The sequence below is a fragment of the Cervus canadensis genome, chromosome 6 (genome assembly GCF_019320065.1).
Source record: "Cervus canadensis isolate Bull #8, Minnesota chromosome 6, ASM1932006v1, whole genome shotgun sequence".
Classification (NCBI taxonomy): Eukaryota; Metazoa; Chordata; class Mammalia; order Artiodactyla; family Cervidae; genus Cervus; species Cervus canadensis.
The window spans coordinates 15,196,982-15,220,603 of NC_057391.1; the positions used below are offsets into that span (position 1 = coordinate 15,196,982).

The 23,622-nt window shown below is 48.6% G+C and overlaps 1 protein-coding gene across 5 annotated transcripts in view; it reads left to right on the forward strand.

Moving 5' to 3' along the window:
- PAQR5 (progestin and adipoQ receptor family member 5) overlaps positions 1-16,050 on the forward strand; it is a 91,754-nt gene extending 75,704 nt beyond the window's left edge. For 4 of the 5 annotated variants that reach the window (XM_043470914.1, XM_043470915.1, XM_043470916.1 and 1 more), the window contains exons 5-8: positions 953-1,079; positions 7,867-7,963; positions 10,127-10,268; positions 13,636-16,050. In XM_043470914.1, coding sequence (XP_043326849.1) covers positions 953-1,079; positions 7,867-7,963; positions 10,127-10,268; positions 13,636-13,877 — 608 coding nt within the window. In that variant the 3' untranslated portion in view covers positions 13,878-16,050. Of the gene's footprint in view, positions 1-952; positions 1,080-4,931; positions 5,498-7,866; positions 7,964-10,126; positions 10,269-13,635 lie in introns of those variants that run through there. The other variant, XM_043470918.1, reaches the window with a different exon arrangement.
- The last annotated feature ends 7,572 nt before the right edge of the window (positions 16,051-23,622 follow it).

Below are 23,622 nucleotides of genomic sequence, written 5' to 3' on the forward strand. Positions count from 1 at the left end.
TCAGCAAATAGGATCAAAGGCAGAGGCTGAACTTGCATGGCTTGAGGCCTGCTGCGGCTTTGAACTTGGATTCCAAGTTCTCTTTATCTTTGGATAACAGGTGACCTTAGACCTGACCTTAGGCCCTAGGCTGACAGATCTGTGGCTGCCTCTCCCAGAGGGACCTCGGCCTGGAGAGGCCCTCTGGTCCAGGCCCCTGGACACACCTGCCCGCTTTGAAAAGGACAGTGCTGGTCCCTGTTCTTTTGAATAAAAGCTGCAATAGGCAGGTGTCTAGAAGGTCCTTCAGTAACCCTTCCCTCACAAACTCCGAAGCCTAAAACCACACAAACGTCGAGGCTAGCCCCTCATGCTCGGTTTCTTAGCTGGCCTGGCCCGCAGCCCCCTGATGTGACAGCCCCCCTTCAGCAAGGGCTCTCCCTGCCCGCACCGCTGATTATTCCACAAGGAACACCCGTGTCATCGTCTCAGGGCAAAGCCGGGCACACTGGGGTGTCATTGTGGACCACAGCATGAGGTTAAAAGCAGGGACTGTTGCTGCGCTGCCTGTGTTTGAAGCTTGGCTTTGCTGCTTTCTCGCTGTGTGCCCCTGGGTGGGTCACCAAACCTCTCTGTGCCTCTGTTTCCTCATCTGTAAAATAAGCATCAGTTGCAGGACTGATGTCCGAGGGTGGCTGTAAAGATTATAAGAGTTAATACCTCTCAAGCCCTTGGAGCAGCACTGGGCTCCCAGAACGGTTCTCAGGGTGGGATCCGGGTGGGCAGGGAAGGGAGCCGGGGACCTATAGGCTGGGGGGGGTGGTGATGGCATAGCTGGGGGGGGGTGCAGGACGGCTCAGGGTCTGTGGGGGTGATAGGGGCTTAGCCAGATGCAGGGCGGGGTGGTCTTCCCAGGGAGTCCAGACAGTGCTGAGTCCTGGCTTCTTGCCCATGGCTGGGTTTGCTCCCCCAGGCTGTGCCGTCGCCTACTCGGCCTATGTTTTCCCGGACACGCTGGTGAGCACCACCTTCCATGACTACTACCTGACCCTGGCCGTGCTGAACACCATCGTTAGCATCTGGCTCTCCTGCTACTCCAGGTACCCGGCTGCTCTGCCACAGAGGGCGAGGGGCGAGGGGCGGGTGGCGGTGGAGCGCGGGGCTCCCCGGACTGCCGGAGGGGACCGCGGAAGAGGTGCTCGGGAGCCTGCAGCTCAGTTCCACACGGACTTCCAGGAGCTGGGCGGGACCAGCTTCACAGGCACACGGCCTGTGCTGGTGCTCAGGGCCCCATGATCGAGAGGGCGTCACACTTGTCTAATGCCCCGCTGTTGTTGTTTTGAAACACTTAATGATTTTTGAACAAGGGGGGTCCTGTACTTTCCTTCTGCCCTGCAAATGATATAGCTGGCCCCGTTGCTGAACGAGTCACTTACCCTCCTTGAACCTCAGCTTGCTCATCTATAAAATGGGCTCAAGGGAGTTCAGTGGTTAAAACTTGGCACTTTCCCTTCTGTGGACTGGGCTCAATTCCTGGTTGCGGAACTAAGATCCTACAAGTCATGTGGCTTTGGCCAAAAAGAAAAAGAAAATTAGGGTCAACACAGCTACCCTGTGAGATGGATATAATATATCCAGAACACTTGGCACAAGCCTGGCCCAGAGGAGGCAGTCCATAAACGGGTGGCCTGCTAGTAGGAACTGAGAGGGGCCTGCCTCTAGCCACAGGCACACCTCAGAGATACTGCAAAGATACCAACTTCGCAGTAGGCAAGTCATTGAACTTTCTGGTTTCCCAGTGCATATAAAAGTTATATTTACACTATAGTCTATTGACTGTGCAATAGCATTATGTCTAAAGAAACAATGTACACATCTTAATTTAAAAATATGCTATTGCTTAAAAATGCTATCATCTGTCAACACGGGGTTACCACAAACCTTCAATTTGCAAAAGCCACAATAAAGCAAAGTGCAATACAACAAGATATGCATGTGTGTGATGCATAGATGATATTCAGACATCTGACACATCCCCAGGGGAACCATGATGGCCATGAGTCATGCCCAGCTCACTGGCTCGAATTCTTTTTTTTTTTTCCTTTCACTCAAGGAAGCTCACTGGGATGTGAGTACAAGGAGCATTTTTTAGGATAACTACTCTCGATTATTCTTCATAAAAAACCAAAGTACCCAAAATGACTGAGGAAGCCTCTCGAATGATGGTGTTTTCGGGTAACATTCCTGTGTAGTGGTGCCAGGTGCTGGGGGCTGTCCACGGTGGGTTAGCAAGAGCTCCCAGGAAGGCTGGCGGTCCTGACCATCCATGCCCCCAGCCTCTGTCTTTCCTGAGCCATGGCCTTGTGGCATTCTTATTCCTGGCAGCCGTAGCTCTTCCCTCCCCAGGAGAAAACCGCAGGGGTTGGAGTGGCAAGGTACGCTTCTGCAACTTCCCCACAATGATTTTGGCTCCAGCTTTCTTTGGGGGACACTGGGTTTTGTGGGACCCAGAGGTAGGCAGATTTTCCAAACTTGACAAGCTGCTTTTCTTTAAAAGTCAAAGAGGAGAGCCTTAAACAGCATCAGGAATGCTTGCCCCAACTTGCCTTCCCCTCACCTGTCCTGAGGCAGGTGGGCAGCATGGAGCTGCTTTCCATGGGGGTGAGTCTCGTTTGCCGGCTCAGTCTCAAGCCTGGGTTTTGTGTTGCTTCCCCTCGTGGGAAGGCCTGGGGTGTGAGTGGGGGTAAACCCCTCTCTGGGGGAATATGGAGATGAGAGCGGCTCAGTCCTTGTCCTCACAGAGTGCCCCATGAAGTATAAGCAGCAGACTGCAGACCTCCAAAATGTCTAGATTGAGCCAACGTTTCCTTTAAAGGCCAGAGGAAAAGGCTTTTTCTTTTTTTTTTTTTTAAAAGCATGTAGCATTACAGAATATAACATCAGCAAATAATGGTAATACAAAATGACACCTACTTGGATAGCCAGGGTTCTGTGAAGCAGCCTGAGAATCGAGCATTGAGGAAGGTTGAACACTTTAGCTGGAGAAGAGGGAAGGGCGTTTTGGACAGAGCCAAGAGCCTGAACAAGGGTGAGGGCCTGGCGAGGATGGGCCAGCACTGGGAGACAGCAAGGAGCTTCAGAGTTGCCAGAGCCTGTGCAGCTGGCAGGGGAGGGGGATAGAGGCTGGAAGAGCGATCCAGAGGTGGGGGATCGGAGGCTCCTCGTGTGTCCTCCAGAGGACTGGCCTCAGGCTCAGGAAGGACAGTAAACTTCCTAGGAAGCAGTTCTGGGGGCTCAGCGACTGTGCCCTGTGGGACTCAGTGGGGGCTCGGGGAACAGGAAGGGGGAAAGAAGCAAGTGCCACATGCTTGGAGCCAAGGGTAGAGTGGGCCGTCCCCCCGGGGGCCCGTCCAGCTTCCTTCGCGTCTTGTCCTCGCTCCTTCCCGTGTGCTGGTGGATCCTGCTCTTACAAGACCTGCCCCCTTTGTTTTCATTCTCTGTCTCTGTCTTCGGTGTCTGAGGAGGAGGGCTCATGCATGTTTGGGGAGAGACTTGGCCCTGATTAACTGCAGGGGAAGCCATGGAAGCAGGCGTGGGCTGTCTGGAGTCCCAGCTTCACAGACTTGCTGTGTGGCCTTGGGCCAATCATGGCCCTTAAGCAGGGGCACCTGAGACAAAGTTCCCTGGGTTCCTTCTGTTTCGGCGTCTATGATGCCAGCTTCAGTGACTTTTCCAAGGTTTCTCTCCTTGCCTTCTCCCCTGCATCCCCCAGGCCCACCCCTGCCTCTCCCTCCTGCTGCATCAGTCTGCGGTATGGCTAGGAGTCCAAGAACCACCTCTTTTCCTGAGCACAAAAGGAGACGGTGGAACTCATGAGTTGTGCTTTAGTTATCCACATGCTTTCCAGAGTAGTGTGGCCCGAATGGCCTTTATTCCCACACAATACATGTCCTTTAGGTAAATTCTGCGTAGAGCTGGGAGCTTCCCAGGTGGCTCAGTGGTAAAGAATCCACCTACAATGCAGGAGATGCAGGTGTGATCCCTGGGTCAGGAAAATCCCCTGGAGAAGGGAATAACAGCCCACTCCAGTATCCTTGTCTGGAGAATCCCATGGTCAGAGGGGCCTGGCAGGCTACAGTCCATGGGGGCGCATAGCGTCGGACATGACTTAGCAACTAAACAACAATCATGGAATTTAGTTTAAAGGAACACATTCCAGAAAACTGCCTTCTTGTTCTGTAGTGTTTACAGGGGAAATGACAGAACATATGACCTCTCTGTGGCTCTTGGAGCTAGGTAGGTGTGACAGAGACCCTGCCTGCTCATACCTACTGACCCACCTGCAAGCCCAGGAAGCATCACCACCTGCTCAGGAATGGTAGTTACACGTGTTTGCTGTACACCACAAGTCGCTGTGGGTACTTTTTCGTTCATCCAACCAGAGCATCCCGCAGTTGGATTTTTAGACACATGCGCGCTCTGTGGAACACCTTGTCGTCAGTGCCGTGAGGGAGAGATGGGTTTTGGTCCCTGGTGGAATGTGAGCTGTGCCGTGAGAGCCGTGCCCTGGCAGTGGTGCTGCGGCAGCTCAGAGCGGCATGGGGCAGGCCTGGAAGGGTTTGGAGGTCAGAGCCGGAGACGGGAGGCTTAGCAGACAGTGCTTCCCAGACACATCCGGAGGTCAGAGGGCTCAGCCAGATGATAGACTGCTGCTGGGGCCAAGGGTCAGCACGTGGAAATGTCCACATTCCTGTTACGTCATCCACACAACAACAAAACAGCCATAATACCACCCCCCGCCCCCACTGCGCGCGCGCGCCACACACACACACACACACACACACACACACACACACACACACACACACACACACACACACACACACACACACACACACACACACACACACACACACAGAGCAATAGAATGATGTTTCCAAAGGCCGACTTGTTTCAAGCATGGTTCTGGAATTCACTTGTACGTCTGTCCAGCTTTGTTGCAACAGGATTTATCGGGTTTTAGAGTAGACTGGTATTGTATCCGCGCTTTCTTGGTGGAGGCTTCTCCCGAAATCCAGTGTTTCCTGCCCACCTGATTCTAGGCAGAGGAGGCCTGACTCCCTGACTCCCAGCCCTGGGGGACAGGCATTGCCGAACCAGGCGAGGCTTTGGAGACTCGGGGGCGTGGTGCGCTTTGGAGAATGCCTTGGCTCCTGCTCCTCCCTCTCGGAGTCTCTGGCTGTGGCGACACCCTGTGGCCTGACGTGGAATTGCACTTTGGTGGTGGGCGGCCCACCGTCTTTGTGGCTGCTGGCCCTTCTGCCTCTTGTTCTCTGCTGCTCTCTTCTGTTCTGCTTTTTCTCCTTTTTCCCTCTGTAGACTCGGCTTGGCAGCTGGAGAGGCTGGTTCGTTTGCCCTTGGGGAAGTACTTTATCAGGCCGGGCGCCATGTCTCAAGTCGCAGGAAATCCATGTTTTGGGGGATGGCCCTCACCAACCACAGCCAGCTTTCTTCCTGTGTAAGTGGCCGCAGAGAGAGCGTGCTTTAAGAGCAAGTCTCTTTGCACCCAGAGGTGATAGGCGGTGGCAGAGCGTGGGGAGGGAGGGAGCAGGCTTGCGTGGTCGGGCAGGGTCGGCCAGCGTAGACTGAGAAGGCCCTACTAAAGATGGGCTCTGACTCTTGGAGCAGTGGAAGTGTGTTCCATTCGCCTCCTGGGGCAGAGGGGTGTCCATAAGAGCAGAGACTGGGGAGTGGTCTGAGACCTGCCCAAGGGGACAGAGTGGGAAGCCGACCAGATGGCCTGGGTGTAAATCCTCGCTTTGCCTCCTATTAGCCCAGCTGATTTTAGGCAAATTACCCAGAGCTTGTCTGTTCTCTCCTGTTCTGTTTTCTGGTACCACGTGGCTACAAGATGGGGAGAGGGAGAGGATGGCTTCTACAACACACACACACACAAATGCTGCTATTTCATGAGTGTTACTCTGTGCTCTGCACAGCTGTGAGCTCCTAGTGAGCATCATTTGATAAACCCTTGCAACAAGCCCTTAAGGGATTCTGTAGTCATCCCTGTGGTACACGAGGATTCTGGGGCACACGAGGGTTACATCACGTGCTGGCTGAGATGGTCACAAAAGTCAGGGACTGGACCAGACTCAGGGTGTCCAAGACAAACACTGTTGCCAGATCGTGACCCTGTGCAGCCTCTCCAATCCCAGGGTTTGTGGTTTCCTCCAAGGCTGGGGTTCTGTTCTGGGGGATGATGAGTTGAGGTCCCTTATTTCTCCTCCTCCTCCTTGAGCTTCTCTTCCTTCTCTACCTAGTGTCCACAGGGTCAGAAAAGAAGAAGGGACATGCCCATGGGCTTGAGTGAAGTTGAAGCTCATCTCTGGAGGTTATGGGGCTTCTTGGGGCCCATGGTGAACAGGGGTCCCCAGGCTGGGCTGCCGAGCAGATGTCCACATCCTCAGGCACACTACTGAGCCGGATGCTGGGGTTGGAGAGCTGAGCAGACCCAGCCCCACCCTTGAGGAGGCTTCCCTGACCACCCTGGAGGCAGATGGGGGTGTCTCTGCTGTATTCTATGCCAGAGGAGGTGGGCACAGTGGAGCTCATAGTAAGGTGACTGCACTGGCTCATAGAGGATATGAAGATCCTGCTGGAAGGGATGGACCTGGGCTGGGGGAGCAGCAGACCCTGTTTGGTGGAGAAAGGGTGGGCGAGTGGGCTGGGACAGGGCACCTGGGGTACAGAGGTGAGGAGCAGACCCGACCCCCACCGGAGAGTGTGGTGAGGGGCAGGGCTATCGAGAAGGGCTGGAGGGCCCCAGCGCCCCTGTCCTCTTACAGGCGGCCCCATAACAGCCACCCTACAAGCCTCAACATCCTGGCTCTGCAGATCACCTTTGCAGGGGGAGGCTCTGGCCTCACAGTCCTGTGGGTACCAAGGGAGAACCCAGCCCCCCAGTACGATGTGGTACTGAAGCGGGTGCCTGCCCTGCCACCGGGCCCAGCCTGGGAGTGTGAGCTCTCCCTGCCTGAGCCCCACTTCAGGGCTGTGGTTTTGTGCGGAGCCTCTCCTCCAACACCCTTTCCCCCTGCCCAGTGTCTAGCCTGCCATCTGTGCTGCCCATCTCCCTGCACCCTCAGCTGCTGCCCACTCCACAGGCTGGGCCTAAGCCAGCTGAGGCCCCATGGTGTTCCATCCCGAAGGACCTACCTGTCTTGGCAACTTCCGCACCCCTCATTTTAATGCTGGCTTCCTCTGTCTTTGAACCAGAGGCAGGTGGGGGTGGTGATGAAAGAGAGAAGGAAGGAAAAAAAAGAGAAGGAAGGACCATGCTTACTCAGTTTTCCCAGCCTGGTATTCCTGTGTGTTATTAAATATTCCAGAAATCTCTTGTAATTAAACACCTAATTGTACCCAGGGCTTTTGCAGGGTGATCACCCGGCGACTCTGACTAGTTAAGCATCTCACCCTTCGCAGAGGTGCTGGCCCCAGGCGCCTGTGCGTTTGGGCCCGCCCACGCCCCACAGTCTCCCACTCCTAGTGGCTGCTGGTTTGACCTTTGGAGGTTCTTTTCGGCAGTTAGATAACTTGGCCTTCGAAGGCCTTGCTCCATGCCTCCTCCCTGATTTTGGATACCGTTGCTTCTTATGGTGCTGGGAGATGATGCCTCCAAACTCTTTTCACATCTGAGATGGAGCCCTTCCCCCGGGGGGTGGGGGAGAAGTGGAGAGGGCTGGTGGAGAAGCTGCTGGCCAAGGGAGGAGTTTGTGCACAAGTGGTTGTTTCTGTGGGTTACTCGGCCTTGGTTATTTTTAGTGTGTGTGTTATTGACTGAAACTCCTTTTCATTCTCATTTCTCCCCCGTTTCCTTTCCTGATTTAGGTTTTTTGAGATACAGAAGCCCGGGCTCTGCAAGATGCTTCGTGTCCTGGCCTTTGCTTTTCCCTACACCTGGGACTCCCTTCCCATCTTATTCAGGGTAAGGGCCCTGCTCTGACCCCTCTCTGTCTGTTGGCAACACCCGGGAATCAATTGTGTCCTGAGCTCTGGGGGTCAGACGCTGTCCTGGTCACAGTAGAACACGTGGGAATAGAACCCCTTAATGGCTCTCGCAGACTAGTTAGACGGCATGAACACAGAGGCCCTGACGGACACAGGCTGCCGCCACCTACCAGGGGCGCTAGGTAGGTGGCTCTAGGAGATGCATCAGTGGCCAGGGCTACCTGGAGGCTCAGGAGCAATCTCGGAGGGCTGGGCAGGGGAGGCAGCCCTGGGGTTTAGTAGAGTGAGCAGGAGAGTGGGCTCTGGAGGCAAATCTCTAATATTCACTCCCTGCAAGACTTCGGGAAAGTTTTCTACTATCTCTGTGTCTTGACCTCCCTCATCTGTAAAATGGCCTGGTAGTAACACCTCCTTGTGTCAGGCTATGGGGAGGATTACATGAGATAATGTGTACAGTGCTAACTGGTGGTGAGAGTCCCATAAATGCATTATTATATATTATCATCAATTAACACAGAAGTAGGGGTGAAGGAAAGCGTATGATTGAAGGTCTTAAAGGATGGATGGGAATTAGATGGAGAACACAAAGGAAGAGGGTGTAGGAGGGAAAACAAGAAGAGGGAAAGTTCACGTCCTCCCAGATGGCCATGCGTTCAAATCCCAGCCCCACTGCTCACTGGCTGTGTGACATTAAGCAATGAACATAACCTCTCTGAGCCTCAGTTTCCTGATCTTTAAATGAGGCTGACACCCCCTCCTTCACAGGCGGGTAGAGGAGGGGTCATCAAATAAGCAGACCTGATGGGCTCAGCAGTTCCGGGCCCAGGCCCCGTGGGTGGAGGCAGTGTAAGAGTCTGATGCCTGAGGCCAGGATGGCAGCACCCAGGGCCGAAGGAGAGGGGTCGGGCTGGCTCCACCAGCTGAGGCACTGAGGCTGTGCTCTGTGCTCAGCCCGTGTGGGTCTGGGGAGACCCAGAGAGGGGGATGCAGCCCACTCCCTTGAATCCTTCCTCGAGGACACAGACCACACCCAGGAAACCAGCGCAGGGAGAACCAGCCAGCCCCACAGGCCACCAGAGCAGACAGCACAAGCTTGCGTTAGGATGAGTGCTGGATGCTCCTGGCACTCGGCCGCATCAGACGCTGGGCAGTGGGGGAGGAGAGGTCTGACCCTGAACGGTGCTGTGGCTGAGCCCACAGGCTCTGCAAATCAGCCTGACTTTACTCATTAGTGGTTGGCAAGTCACCTTCCAGCCCAATACTCTCATCTGCAAAATGGGGGAAATGGAGTCTGCCCTGTGGTCACTGCTGAGGCTCGATGAAATGATGCACATAGAAGGCCTGGCCTAGTGCCTTCCGTAGGTGGTGGCTGCCGCTATTTTTAATAATCGTACAAAACCATACCAAACTCCAAACCAGGATAATGTCTGTAATGAATAGTTTTTGATGACTCAGAAGGCCTTGCAGGAATTCCTAGGCCTTAAAACCTTAATTAAGAGCATCAATTCAAGGCATGTGCTGGTTAAAAGTGAGTTCAAGTGTGAAATGGGCCATTTTTTAACTATACTTACATTTTAGCCCCGGGGGTGGGGGTGGGGCAGGGTAGTGATATATCTAGCAAGATTTTTTTTTTTTCCTTTCCTTTTCTCTTCACTTCTGTTGTTTTCCTTTCCTTCCTTCCTTTCTTCATATTTTGTAACTAAATAACCCAAAGGCTCTCATGAGCATGCAGGAGGTTAAAATACACTTACCTTAGGTCTCAGTTGCTCACACCCAGAACAGGAAGCCTGCTCACACAGGCCCTGTGAGGTCCCTTTCCAAGCACAGATGCCGGGAGGGAATGGCCTTGGCGCAGAGTCCACTCATGTGCGTGGGGAGGTCTACAGACCTCCTCTCGAGACCTGATGTTTCTTTCTTTCTTTAAGCTTTTCATTTTACCTTGGAGTATAGTTGATTTGCAACGTTGTGTTAGTTTCAGGCGTCCAGTAAAGTGATTCAGTGATAAACAGGTATCTATTCTTTTGCAAATTCTTTTCCCGTTTAGGTTATCACAGTATGTTGAGCAGAGTTCCCTGTGCTATACCGTCGGTCCTTGTAGGTTATCCGTTTGAAGGCTTGATGTGTCTTCAAATACCTGCAGGTGTTCCTGTTCCCCGGGGAAAGTGCGGAGAACGAGGCCACGTTGTACCACCAGAAGCACGTGGCCATGACCCTCCTGGCCTCTTTCTTCTACTCCGCGCATCTGCCAGAGCGCCTGGCCCCTGGACGCTTCGACTACATCGGTGAGCGCGTGGGGGCCCCGCTGCCCAGGGGGCGTTCCCACCCCTGACACGAGCGCGTGTAGTTGCCAAGGGGAGGCGGGGGCAGGGTGAGAAGCAAAGCCTCAGGAAGTTCTCCAGGCCCAGGCCACGGTGAGCGAAATTGCCAGGAGACAGAGGTCAGGATGTACACAGACTGTGGATGCCCAGGGAGGGTGGTGGGGGATGGAGAGAAGGTGGGTCTAGGGTTCTAAAGCATTTCTGGCGGGTATGGGGACAGGAGAGTCCTATTATTACCTGGAATGGGAAATCCCATTATTAAGTGACCATGGAAGGCAGCTGTAAAGAGGAAGAGGAAAGACGGGGTACAGAAGGCTCTGAGGGTATCAGCCGGCGGGGGGCAGTGCCAAGGAGAGGAAAGAGTGTCTCACTCAGGCGGGTGTGATGGTGCCAGGAATCGTGGTAGAGCAGTGCTTCCCAGCCTCAGCAGTTCCCAGCCTGGATGAGTAGTCTCAGCCTCACCTGGGAACATGTGGATCTCAGCCCCCACCCCCCGAGACATCCCGCTGGGGTGGGCCCAGCACTCTCTCAGAAGCCGAGTGATTCTCCAGGTGAGCCTGAACATGCTCAAGCCAGAGAAGCCATGTGGTGAAGAGGAGGCGTCAGAGTTACAGGGGTTTATACCTGCTGGCAGAGTTCCTTCCTCTCTGTCGAGGGACGTGGGTAGCGCTGTGGAACATGTCTCCTCCACCCTGGCTCTGGGACTGGCTGGAGGAGGGACCCTTGCCCATTTCTGGTGAGGCTGAGGGCTCCTGGGGTGAGAGCTCCTTGGATAAGCCACCTTGGAGATCTAAGTCCTCACCCCCAGGTGGCGAGCAGGAACCTCGGTTCTCCCCAGGCCCATTTTGTCCATGAGTTTCCATCTTCTACCCAAGAAACGTGGCCACATTTTGCTTTGACAAGAGTTTCATCTCCTTTATTCCTTCTCCTCTGCCAGAAGGGATCACAATGAGCAAAGTGGTTAGAGGGCAGATTTCAAAAAAGGAGGGAGATGTGAGGGCCAGGGGATTGGAACCTGCCCAAGGAGCCTGCCCAGCATGTCCACCTCCCTAGCCCCAGCCCAGCCAGAAGAAATAGAGCTGATCATGTACAAAGTCTGGGGTCGGCAGGAAAAACAAATAGACACTGGGCCTTATTTTGCCGACTCTGGCTTCTTAATAACATTTTATTTGCTCACCTCTATCCTGTCCTTTTGGGCCTAGAGCAGAAAGACACTCCACTGGGAGGATATGGCAGAGATGGCAGATAACGACAACATCTTAAACAAGGGCTTTGGAAAGATCTCTGTCCTTAAATAACAGAGTCAGCCAGATTTTGAGCTTCCTTCCCAATGCCCACAGGAAGCTCCTCCCTATTCCTGCCAGACGGGAGTGTTGACATCACTTTTCCCGCTGCAGGCCCCTTTCACATCTGTCCAGTGCTCTTGGCTCTTCCGTCTTTTTGTCTCCTGCCCTAATGAAGATGGGTTGGTGCCTCATTTGGTGAGCGCAGCTGGTCACTTCCTACTGCTTGGCCCTGTGTCCTTGGATAGTACGGTTTTCAGCTGGATAAGGAACCACTTCTGCTGCAAAACACACAGATTTGGAAATTGTACACAGCCCAGTGGTATGGCTTGAGTGAGGGAGGGGTGGCCCTTCCAGGCACAGTATCTCCCTGGAGGATGCAGCTGGGCTGCTGGCAGCTCCTTGCCCTAAGGAAGTCGTTGGTCACTCATTCAACTTTCCTGCATCTTCATTCCCGACTTGGCTCTTGCTCATTAGGGCAGATGGCCAGCCTGGTCCCTTCCATGGACACATTTATTGAATACTTACTATAGGATAAATCCTGGGGGTACAACACTGAATTCTTTTTTTTCTTTTTAACTGAAGGAGGGTCCTTATTTAACTCTTGTATTAGTTTGCTAGTGCTGCCATAACAAAGAACCGCAGACTGCATGGCTGATACAACAGAAGTTTATTTTCTCATAATCCAGAGGTTAGAAGCCCAAGATCAAGGGTTGGCAGGGTTGGTTTCTTCCAAGTCCTCTCTCCTTGGCTTGCTAGGGGCCATCTCCATTTCTTTTCACCTGATTTCTCCTCTGTGTACTTGTACATCCTAATCTCCTCTTCTTATAAATATACCAGAGTGGGTCCCATGCTAGTGACCTAGTTTTAACTTAATTGTCTTTTAAAAACCCTATCTCCAGATACGGTCACATTCTCAGGTACTGGGAGTTAAGACTTTCAACATGTGAATTTGGGAGGGGGAGGTACAATTCAGCCCATGAAACATGTGGTCTTCTCATCTTACTCCTGGTTTCTGTGGACTGTCCCCCGAGGCAATCCCCAGCCCTGGGCAGTGGACTCCTTTTCTCACCAGCTACCAAGTCAGTATCCCCTGCGTACTGCAGCCTCCGTCCACTGGGCTCCCACCCTCTGGGGATGCGTACGTGCTGACCGGGGTCCTGTGCGGTATCAGAGAGGAAGAGCCCCTCATTGTGTCTGGGATTAACCAGCAGTAGGGAGAGGAGCATCTCATAAGTGGCCAACAGGAAGTCTGGCTGGCTTCCCCTTTGGTATTGAAGTCAGAATCAGATTTGACTGGTAATAGCTCTCAAGAGGTAAACTTCAGAACTTTCTCATGTGAAAAACAGGACTGGTGGATAAGTTGTTTTGAAAATGGATTTGGTTTTCTCTGATGGCCTTTTTATTTTTCTCATAAGATATTTAAAAAAAAAAGATATTTAAAAAATAAAACCTTGAAAGTATATATCACATATGGGCTTCCCAGGTGGTGCTAGTGGTAAAGAATCCACCTGCCAATGCAGGAGACACAAGAGTCACGGGTTTGATCCCTAAGTTGGGAAGATCCCCTGGAGGAGGACATGGAAACCCACTCCATTATTTTTGCCTGGAAAATTCCATGGACAGAGGAGCCTGGCAGACTGCAGTCCATGGGGTCGCAAAGAGTCAGACACAACTGAGCGACTGAGCGCGTGCGTTATACATAACATAACACCCTAATTTCAAATGTACAATTCAATCTTTTTTTTTTTTTTAGCAAATTTACCACATTGTGTAACCATCACCGTATATGAGTTTTAGAACATTTTCGTCACTCCAGTAAGATCCTTCCGACCCATGTACTGTTAATTCCAACTCCTACCCCCTACCCAAAACAACAACTAGTCTATTTTCTGTCTCTATGGATTTGCCTTTCCCAGACAGTAGGTATCTTGTATCTAGCTTCTTTTATGCCACAGAGTGTTTTTAGCACACAAGCCATAGGGTGTTGTCAGTATCCATTCCTTTCTCATCGCTGATTTTGGTGGCCTTTTGTGTATTTGCTTTAGGTCACAGTCACCAGCTGTTTCATGTGTGTGTGATCCTGGCCACGCACATGCAGATGGAAGCCATCCTTCTGGACAAGACTCTGAGGAAGGAGTGGCTCCTGGCCCACTGCAGGCCCCTGTTGTTCGCCCAGATAGCCGGAGCCATACTTCTATGCCTCATCTTCAGCCTCAGCAACATAGTTTATTTCTCAGCTGCCCTGTATCGGATTCCGGAGCCGGAATTACATAAAAAGGAAACCTGATTCACACCATAAGCTTTTCGTACCAAACGTCAGCATTAAGCTACAACATCCTAACTACCACAGGCAGTGGCACGGTCCCAGTTTACAATGGCCTAAAATATTTATAATGCTTGATATCTTGGCATTTTTGAGTGGGTTCAAGTCAATGAGGTATTTAACTGGGGACATTTCTCTAGATGTGCATTGGATTCTGTAAGTACTATTTTAAAAGGGGGACGTGGGTTCAAGTCAGTCCTCATTCATGCAAATCATTATTTCATTTAGCTTTTAATTTATTTAAAGTGTGTTCTCCAATTCTATTTAAACAGTTGGATTAGGCATACCACCCGTATAGCTTTACTATTAATTAGTTGGATTAAGCTTTACTGCCCTTGAAGTATTCCTCTTGGAAAATGGAACACGCTTCATCTGATGAGATTCATGTAGCAAAGCCTCTCCTGCCACAGTGGAAGAGGATGAGCTGGGAAGGTCAGTCTGGGAACCTGAGAAAGCAGAGATTGAGTCTGTGGGAGCTGTGGGGACTGGGAAGGCATTCCAGAATGAAGAAACCTGGTTTGGGGAGGGGCCTTCTTCCTTTCCCCACCTAGTGAAGGGAATGAATTGAAAGAGCCATTTATTCCCACAAGTCCATTCTGCTTCACCATGCAAGGTTCCCAAGTCATTATGGACTTGGATTTTGTTAAAAGTTCACAGCCTGTGGCTAGGTGTCATATGTTCTGTTTTGCTCTGTTTTCTTGTTGCAAGTTTGATGCTGTGAAGTATTATGCAGCACAGGTAAAGTGTGTTACCCAGAGGGCACTGACTGAGTTAATCCCAATTGGTTGTAGTCATCTATACTCATCTATCACGTTTTAACCAATGACATCACACTATTTGGGGAGGTTATACATTTAATGTTGCTTCAGCATTTCATATGTGCTGCAGAATTTAATGTTCATGTGCAGAGGATACTAAAGACTTTGCCAAAGGGAGGGAAACACTTGGTGAGCTTGTGATAAATGTAGATCCTCCAGGCGAGTCAGGAGATGCTGCTTTACTAGTTTAAAATGTTGGTTTCCTGCAGAAGGTCTGTACTGGAGCAAGTTCCCCAGGTGATTGTCAGGAGGGCGATGGGCCAAACTTGCAGAAATGCTGGTGTTACGAACTCCAGAATGCACAGGGCCTATCAGCTGTGTTTTGATTGGTCTAATTTTCAGCAGCTGACAACCTAAGGCTCTGTCTTCTGCTTTCTACTCTGTGGAGTACTAAAACACTGAATATTTTCTCATCTGTTGCATTACTCATTAAAAGTTCAGTATTTCATGGTGTTTTCATAGAGTACAGAAATGCTGATGCAAAACAGTTTTTAACAGAGGCCCATCACTCCCTGACATGCACTTGCTAACGACTTAAGGGGCCATCCATCGCAATGCGGGACCCTCTTCTGCTGACTCAGGAACACCCCAGTTTCTTAGAACACTGCCTCTATGGTTAACTGGTCCAGACATTTGAATGACCTTGTAAGTAGCTCATCAACTAATCCTCTGAAGACAAGTAGCAATTTATATCGGATATGAGTGGTCAAAAAATATGATTTCATTAGTTTTATTGTCTGTTTACTTCCTCTGGGGAAGGTAGACTGATAAAATTATATAGGCTGGTAAATTTTTGGTACATTAATTGCAAGCTGCACGACAAAATTTGTCTTTTTGGCAAGAGGTTGACACTATTACTGGAATTTTACTCTACCAGGGGTTCTGGGCTTCCATTTCATCCTACTGTAACTTCAGTTTTATGGTGGACAGAGGTACTAAGTTTACGTACTCCATTTTAGTAATGCCAAAGGCATGAAGGCTTCTTAATTCTCTTGTTTATAGAAAGTAACATAAGGTTCTTCATTTAGCTCAGAAGTAGTTGAAAGATCACAGGTGACTAATTTGAAGGACTTTTAGAATATTTAATCTTTGGTTACATTGCTTTTTCAGCATGCTTAATGATGAAAATGAAATGTTAAATCAACAAAATGAGGCCAAGTGTTTCATAATGTTTTTATACATTTGGTAAACTTAGTTCCATTGTATACTTTTGGACAGTGTTACAATTAAATTTTATAACAGTTTGCAGTACACTGATTTGGAAACTTCTAATGTTGAATGAGAATGTGTTCAAATATATTCATTATCATTAAGTGTTATGAAGTCTAATGTGAATATAGTTTTGCTAAGCCATTCCAGAAATTAAAAAGATTGGCAGTGGGTCAGTTGAAAACCTCACTGGGAGGATATCTTTTAATGTGTATATGTATGCTCAGTTGTGTCCAGCTCTTTGCAACCCATGGACTGTAACCTGCCAGGCTCCTCTCCATGCAATTTTCCAGGCAAGAATACTGGAGTGCGTTGCCATTTCCTTCTCCAGGGGATCTTCCCAACCCAGGAATGAACCCAGGTCTTTTGTGGCTCCTACATTGGCAGGCGGGTTCTTTACCACTGAGCCACTTTGGAAGCCTTGTCTTTCAAGGTAGCAGTTCTCATTTTTTTTTTTTTTTTTAACATCTCAGTACACTTTGTAGATATACCATATTCCCACTGGTAGCGATTGCTCACCAAGGCCCTGTCTCCTAAGGGGAGAGGGGGATCAGGCACACTCCTAAAGGGATGTACCTCTTCCCCCTCCCTTGGCTTAAGAAACACTACTCTAAAATGTACCAATCATTTTCATTGTGATAAAACTCAGGTATACTTGAATGAGGCCATTTAGTCAGTTGCCTCTTCCTTCAGTCACAAATGGAGAGTTTAATTTTCCTTGTGCAGTCTTTGGAGAGGAACTCTCCTTCTTTCCTAAAGACATGAATTTGTCAGACTTCCCTGATGGTCCAGTGGTTGAGAATCCACTGCTAATGCAGGGGACACAGTGTGATCTCTGGTCCAGGGAGATCCCAGATGCCTCAGAGCAATTAAGCCTGTGCCTGAGCTCTAGAGCCCAGGAGTTGCAACTGCTAAACTACTGAGCCTGAGTCCCTGGAGTCCTTGCTCCACAGTGAGAAGCCACTGCGATGAGAAGCCTGCGCATCACAACTGGAGAGCAGCCCGCACGCAGCAACAAAGATGCAGTGCAGCCCAAAATAAATAAAATATATTTTAAAAAGAGACAAGAATAGGTCCTTGTTGATTAGAATTAGAAGTGGGATATTTAGAAGGCTTTTGAATACAAAGTGATTTAGATATTTGGTCTGCAGCAAGCTTTCTCAAAGTGTTTTTGTAGAAGGAACTCAGTTCCCAGGAAATAGTCTGAGGAAGGCAGAATGCTGTTCTGGAAAAGAATGCTTTTGTCAGATGTGTCAGAGAAACCTTTCATTCCCATCTGCTTTGTCCTGAATTTGGTTTGGCATGGTATCCTTTATATATGAAACACCTGTTAACCCTGTATATCGACACTTTGTTACATATTGTTGAATGTCAGCCTCTGATTTTCCAGTCAACAATCCATTATGAATGAAAAGGCAGAGACCTATTTCCAGACTCAGAGATGTTCTTCCAGCTTATACTAATGTCTGGTTTTCTTAAACTATATGGTAGGAAAAATAAAATTTATTTATTATAGTAAAGTCCTGTTTCTCCTTTGACTTGGTTATGTTTCATCTACTATGCTGAAAACATATTCACTCATCATGAAAAATAGATTCCTGTATATGTATAGATTGTGAAATCATTCAGTGAATGTTTATTTAGTGCCTGGTATATCTAAAACAAACAGTGTCCTAAGAGTTGGGAATATAGAAGTGAAGAAAACCCAAACTGTCCTTCCCTCATGGAGATGATACACTGGTCAGCCAGTAGGACAAGAGATATAGATAAATTCAGATAATGGTAAGTGCTGGTGGTTTAGATGGTAAAGAATCCATACCCAGTGTGGGAGACCTGGGCTCAATCCCTGGGTTGGGAAGATCCCCTGGAAGAGGGCATGGCAACCCATTCCAGTATTGTTGCCTGGTGAATCCCCATGGACAGAGAAGCCTGGTGGGATACAGTCCATGGGGTTGCAAAGAGCCGACTGAGTGATTAAGCACATCAGGAAAATAAGCCTGGGGACTTCCCTGGTGGTCCAGTGATTTAGACTCCACGTTTCCACTGCAGGGGTTTGATCCCTGGTCCCGGGAACTAAGATCCTGTTCCTACTTGGTGTGGCCAAAAAAAAGAAGCCTGGTGAGGGAATAGGGAGGGGTGGGGTGAGCCAACCGAGATTGGATAGCCAGTCCGATAAACCGACATTTCAGGAGAAGCTTGATGGAGCACTAGACCATTCAGGTATGACCTAAATCAAATCCTTTATGATTATACAGTGGAAGAGACACATAGATTCAAGGGATTAGATCTGATAGTTAGAGTGCCTGAAGAACTATGGATGGAGGTTCCTAACATTGTACAGGACTCGGTGATCAAAACTGTCCTCAAGAAGAAGAAATGCCAACAGGCACAATGGTTGTCTGAGGAGACCTTACAAATTGCTGAGAAAAGAAAGAGAAATGAAAGGCAAAGGAGAAAAGAAAAGATACATCCATCTGAATGCAGAGTTCCAAGGAGAGATACGAAAGCCTTCCTAAATGACCAAAGAAATAGAGAAAATAATAGAATGGGAAAGACTAGAGATCTCTCAGGAAAATTGGAGATACCAAGGGAATATTTCATGCAAAGATGGGCACCATAAAGTATAGAAACAGTATGGACCTAACAGAAACACAAGATGATAAGAAAAGGTGGCAAGTATACACAGAAGAACTGTACAAAAAAGATCTTCATAACCCAGATAACCACGATGGTGTGATCACTCACCTAGAACCAGACATCCTGGAGTGCGAAGTCAAGTGGGCCTTAGGAAGCATCACTACAAACAAAGCTGGTGGAGGCTAGTGGAGGTGATAGAATTTCAGTTGAGCTATTTCAAATCCTAAAAGATGATGCTGTGAAAGTGCTGCACTCAGTATGCCAACAAATTTGGAAAACTCTGCAGTGGCCCCAGGGCTGGAAACGGTCAGTTTTCATTCCCAAAGAAAGGCAATGCCAAAGAATGTCCAAACTATTGCACAATTGCACTTATCTCACATGCTAGCAGAGTAATGCTCAAAAATTTCCAAGCTAGGCTTCAACAGTCTATAAACCGAGAACCTCCTGATGTTCAAGCTGGATTTAGCAAAGGCAGAGGAACCAGAGATCAAATTGCCAACATCTGTTGGCTCATAGAAAAAGCAAGAGAATTCCAGAGAACATCTGCTTCATTGACTACGCTAAAGCCTTTGGCCGTATGGGTCACAAAACACTGTGGAAAATTCTTCGAGAGATGGGAATAGCAGACCACCTTACCTGCCTCCTGAGAAATCTGTATGCCGGTCAAGAAGCAACAGTTGGAACCAGACATGGAACACTGGTGTTAGTCAGTCAGTCACTCAGTTGTGTCTGACTCTTTGCAACCCCATGGATTGTAGCCCACCAGGCTCCTCTGTCGATGGGATTCTCCAGGCAAGAATACTGGAGTGGGTCACCATGCCTTCCTCCAGGGGATCTTCCAAACCCAGGGATTGAACCCAGGTCTTCTGTGTTGCAGGCAGATTCTTTACTGTCTGAGCTATAGGGAAGTCCTGGAAGTCCTAACACTGGACTGGTTCCAAATTGGGAAAGGAGTAGAAGGCTAGGAGAAGGAAGTGGCAACCCACTCCAGTAATCTTGCCTGGAAAACCCCATGGACAGAGGAGCCTGGCAGACTACAGTCCGTGGGGTCGCAAGAGTCAGACATGACTTAGTGACTAAACCATCCACCACTACAAAGTGAATATATGCCTAAAGATAATGTCTGAAAAGGATATTTGCCATATACTATTTTGGAGAAGGAAATGGCAACCCATTCCAGTACTCTTGCCTGGAAAATCCCATGGACGGAAGAGCCTGGTAGGCTACAGTCCATGGGGTCTCAAAGAGCCGGACACAACTGAGCGACTTAACTTTCACTTCACTTTCATGCATTGGAGAAGGAAATGGCAACCCACTCCAGTATTCTTGCCTGGAGAATCCCAAGGACGGGGGAGCCTTGTGGGCTGCTGTCTATGGGGTTGCACAGAGTCGGACACAACTGAAGCAACTTAGCAGCAGCAGTAGCAGGATAAGGCTATATATTGTCACCTTGCTTATTTAATTTATATGCAGAGTACATCACGTGAAGTGTTGGACTGGATGAAACACAAGCTGGAATCAAAATTGCCGGGAGAAATATCATTAGCCTCAGAAATGCAGATGACACCACCCTTACGGCAGAAAGCAAAGAGGAACTAAATAGCCTCTTGATGAAAATGAAAGAGGAGACTGGAAAAGCTGGCTTAAAACTCAACAGTCAAAAAACTAAGATCATGGCATCTGGTCCCATCACCTCAAGGCAAGTAGCTGGTGAAACAATGGAAACAGTGACAGACTATTTTCTTGGGCTCTAAAATCACTGCAGGTGGTGCTGCAGCCATGAAATTAAAAGGTGTTTGCTCCTTGGAAGAAAAGCTATGACCAGCCTAAACAGCATATTAATAACTTTGCTGACATAGGTCCGTATAGCCAAAGCTATGGCTTTTTCAATGGTCATGTATGGATGTGAGAGCTGGATCTCAAAGAAAGCTGAGCACTGAAGAACTGATGCTTTTGAACTGTGGTGTTGGAGAAGACTCTTGAGAGTCCCTTGGACTGCAAGGAGATCAAACCAGTTAATCCTAAAGGAAATGAGTCCTGAATACTCACTGGAAGGACTGATGCTGAAGCTCAGGCTTCAATACTCTGGCCACCTGATGGGAAGACTGACTCATTGGAAAAGACCCTGATGAAAGATTGAAAGCAGGAGGAGAAGGGGACAACAGAGGACAAGATGGTTGAATGGCATCACCAACTCAACGGACATGAGTCTGAGCAAGGTCCGGGAGTTGGTGATGACAGGGAAGCCTGGCGTGTTTCAGTCCATGGGGTCGCAAAGAACGACTGATGACTGAGCAACTGAACTGAAACTGAATTTAATGGACTAAGGACTTACCTGGTAGCTCAGACGGTATAGAATCTACCTGCAATGCAGGAGACCTGAGTTTGATCCCTGGTTGGGAAGATCCCCTGGAGAAGGGAATGGCAACCCACTCCAGTTTTCCTGCCTGGGAAAGCCATGGGCAGAGCAGCCTGGCGGGCTACAGTCTATGGAATGGCAAGAGTAGGACACGACCTGGCAACTAACACTTCACTTCTTTGATGGGCTTTAAGACGCCGACTTTGCCAGCAGGTGGGGGAAAGGATTTCAAGTCTAGAGAGCTGTAAGTGCAAAGGCCCTAAGGCCAGAAGGTGTTTGTCTTTTTGGCAGGATAGAAACCAGGCCACTCATTCCTGAGATAACTCCAGAAGACATTGGCAAGACTTGACTTGAATTCTGAAATTTCTCCTGAACGTTCCTCCTGGGAGATTGCCCAAGGGACTTTCCAATAGCCCCTCGGTATTTGTACGAATTCGTTAACTCTGTAATAAATGTTCTTCAACAAATAGCTGTCATACTCATTCTCTCCATGTCAGGAAACGGGTTTCTAAATCTCACTTTACGTTTTGCCTCCTCCAGAGTGTGGAACCACTAACTTCAAAGATAATTTAATCCAGCCTTAAAAAAATATGTTTGATGATGTAAAATACACATTTCCAGAGCCCAGATGCCCTATGCAGAAGACCCAGAGTGCGTGCTGGAGGTGAGCAAGGTTCTGGAGTTTTGAAGTTTTTATCAAAAGCCCCAGTGGTTTTTAATACTATAAGAGAGTTTAAGCAGCGCTGATATAGTCCAACCATCCCCCCTCTTTTGGACATAATTTCATACTTAAGAAACATGTTGCCAAATAGTAAAAAGAATTCCTAGGTAGTTCTCACTTCCCCCCTTTTGGTATTTATATTACTCTCTAACAGTGAGAAACTTGGCTCCCCTTATCTGCAATGTATTTAATGTCATTTCAGAACTGCTAATCCATGTCTTCAAAAAGGCCAACTAATTAGAATTCAGTGTTCCAAGTTCTTTTTGTCTTGAGCCTGAGGGCATATACTGTAGTCTAAATAGTCCAACTTGGGTAAGTGATAGCTCCCTTTCTGTGTGAGTATGTTATTCATTTGAAATATGGTTCTGCTCAGATCATCTGTGTTTTTTGTATTGATGTTACACCCTCCCCCAAGTTTGTTGATTTTATTGTTTTCTGAGTAGGTAAGACATTAACATCCGATCATTCATTTTACAGATGGCCTGGGGATGTGAGGTTATGTTGTCAAGGCCACTGAAACCTTGGGTGTGCTGTGTGTTGGGTGCTCGGGGCACCTGGTCTCCACCTTACACCTTTCATCAAGCATTCCAGGCTTTGGTATTTTCTGGTGCTTACTGGTTACTAGGTCCCCACAGCTGGACTTGTTTAGCTGGGAGCTTGGATTAATTATGGTTTCAAATCTCTGTAGTATTAACCCCTTTTCAGTTATTTACATAAGACCCTCCCAGTCCAGTTTGGCAGTTTCTTATCAAGTTAAACTTACATTGAACACAGGACCAGCAATCCCACCCAAGAGAAATGAAAATATCTATGTCTACATAAATAACTTTTACACAAATTATTATGCCAGTTTCATTCATAATTGCCAAAAAGTCGAAACAGCTTAAATGTTCATCAGCCAGTGAATGGGTAGATTGTCATACAATGGAATACTAATCAGCAATAAAAAGGGAAAATATTCCTGAGAGATGCAACACATGGATGACTCTCAAAAAGGTTATGCTGAGTTAAAGAAGAGACATTCTGGAAAAGACAGAAATCTAAGGAAAGAAATCAGAAAAGTGGTTGCCAAGGACTGGGAATAGGGAAAGGTGATTGCAAAGAGGCAGCACAAGGAATTTTTGGTGTGATGGGAATATTATACATTTGACTGTGCCAGTCATTATAGGATGGTGAATGTCAAATATATAGATGGCACAAATAAAAAGGTGAATTTTATTATATGTAAAGTATACTGCAATAAACCTGACCTTCTAAATTTTTATTTATTTATCTTTATTTTTGGCTATGCTGGCTCTTCGTTGCCACGCTTGGGCTTTCTCTAGTTGTGGTGCATGGGCTTCTCCTTGTGGTGGCTTCTCTTGTTGGTGAGCACAGCCTCTAGGGCGTGTGGGCTCAGTAGTTGCAGCTCCCGAGCTCTAAAGCACAGACTCAAGAGTTGTTGCACAGGGCTTAGCTGCTCTGCAGCATGTGGGATCTTCCCAGGTCGGGGAACCCATGTCTCCTTCAATGCCAGGAGGATTCTTTACCACTGAGCCGCTAGGGAAGCCCAAACCTGATCTTTTAAAGAGCCTCCCAGTTCTACCCTCTAGCCTTCTTCTACCCGCCTCTCCCGAACTCCTCCCCTGCTTGGCTCTTTAATTCTAGGGGGAAATGCAAATCTTTAACCAGCTATGGGGAGTGCTTGACCATTTCTGAACAGAGAAATAAGACAATGAATTGGCATTAAAACATTGTCAGTGAACTTTGATAAGAATATAAATGAGTGAGAAAGAAGAAATTGGTCTGAAGAAAAGCTAGGGGTGATAAATTATAATTGGGTCTTCCATGGGATGTTCTGTGAAGGGATGGGCTCATTCATTCCTTCAAACACACGTGGAGCATCTTCATTGCTAGGCACGGGGGACACGATTGTGTCATCTAGTCAGGATGTGGGGATAAGCTGGTGGTGGTGGTTTAGTTGCT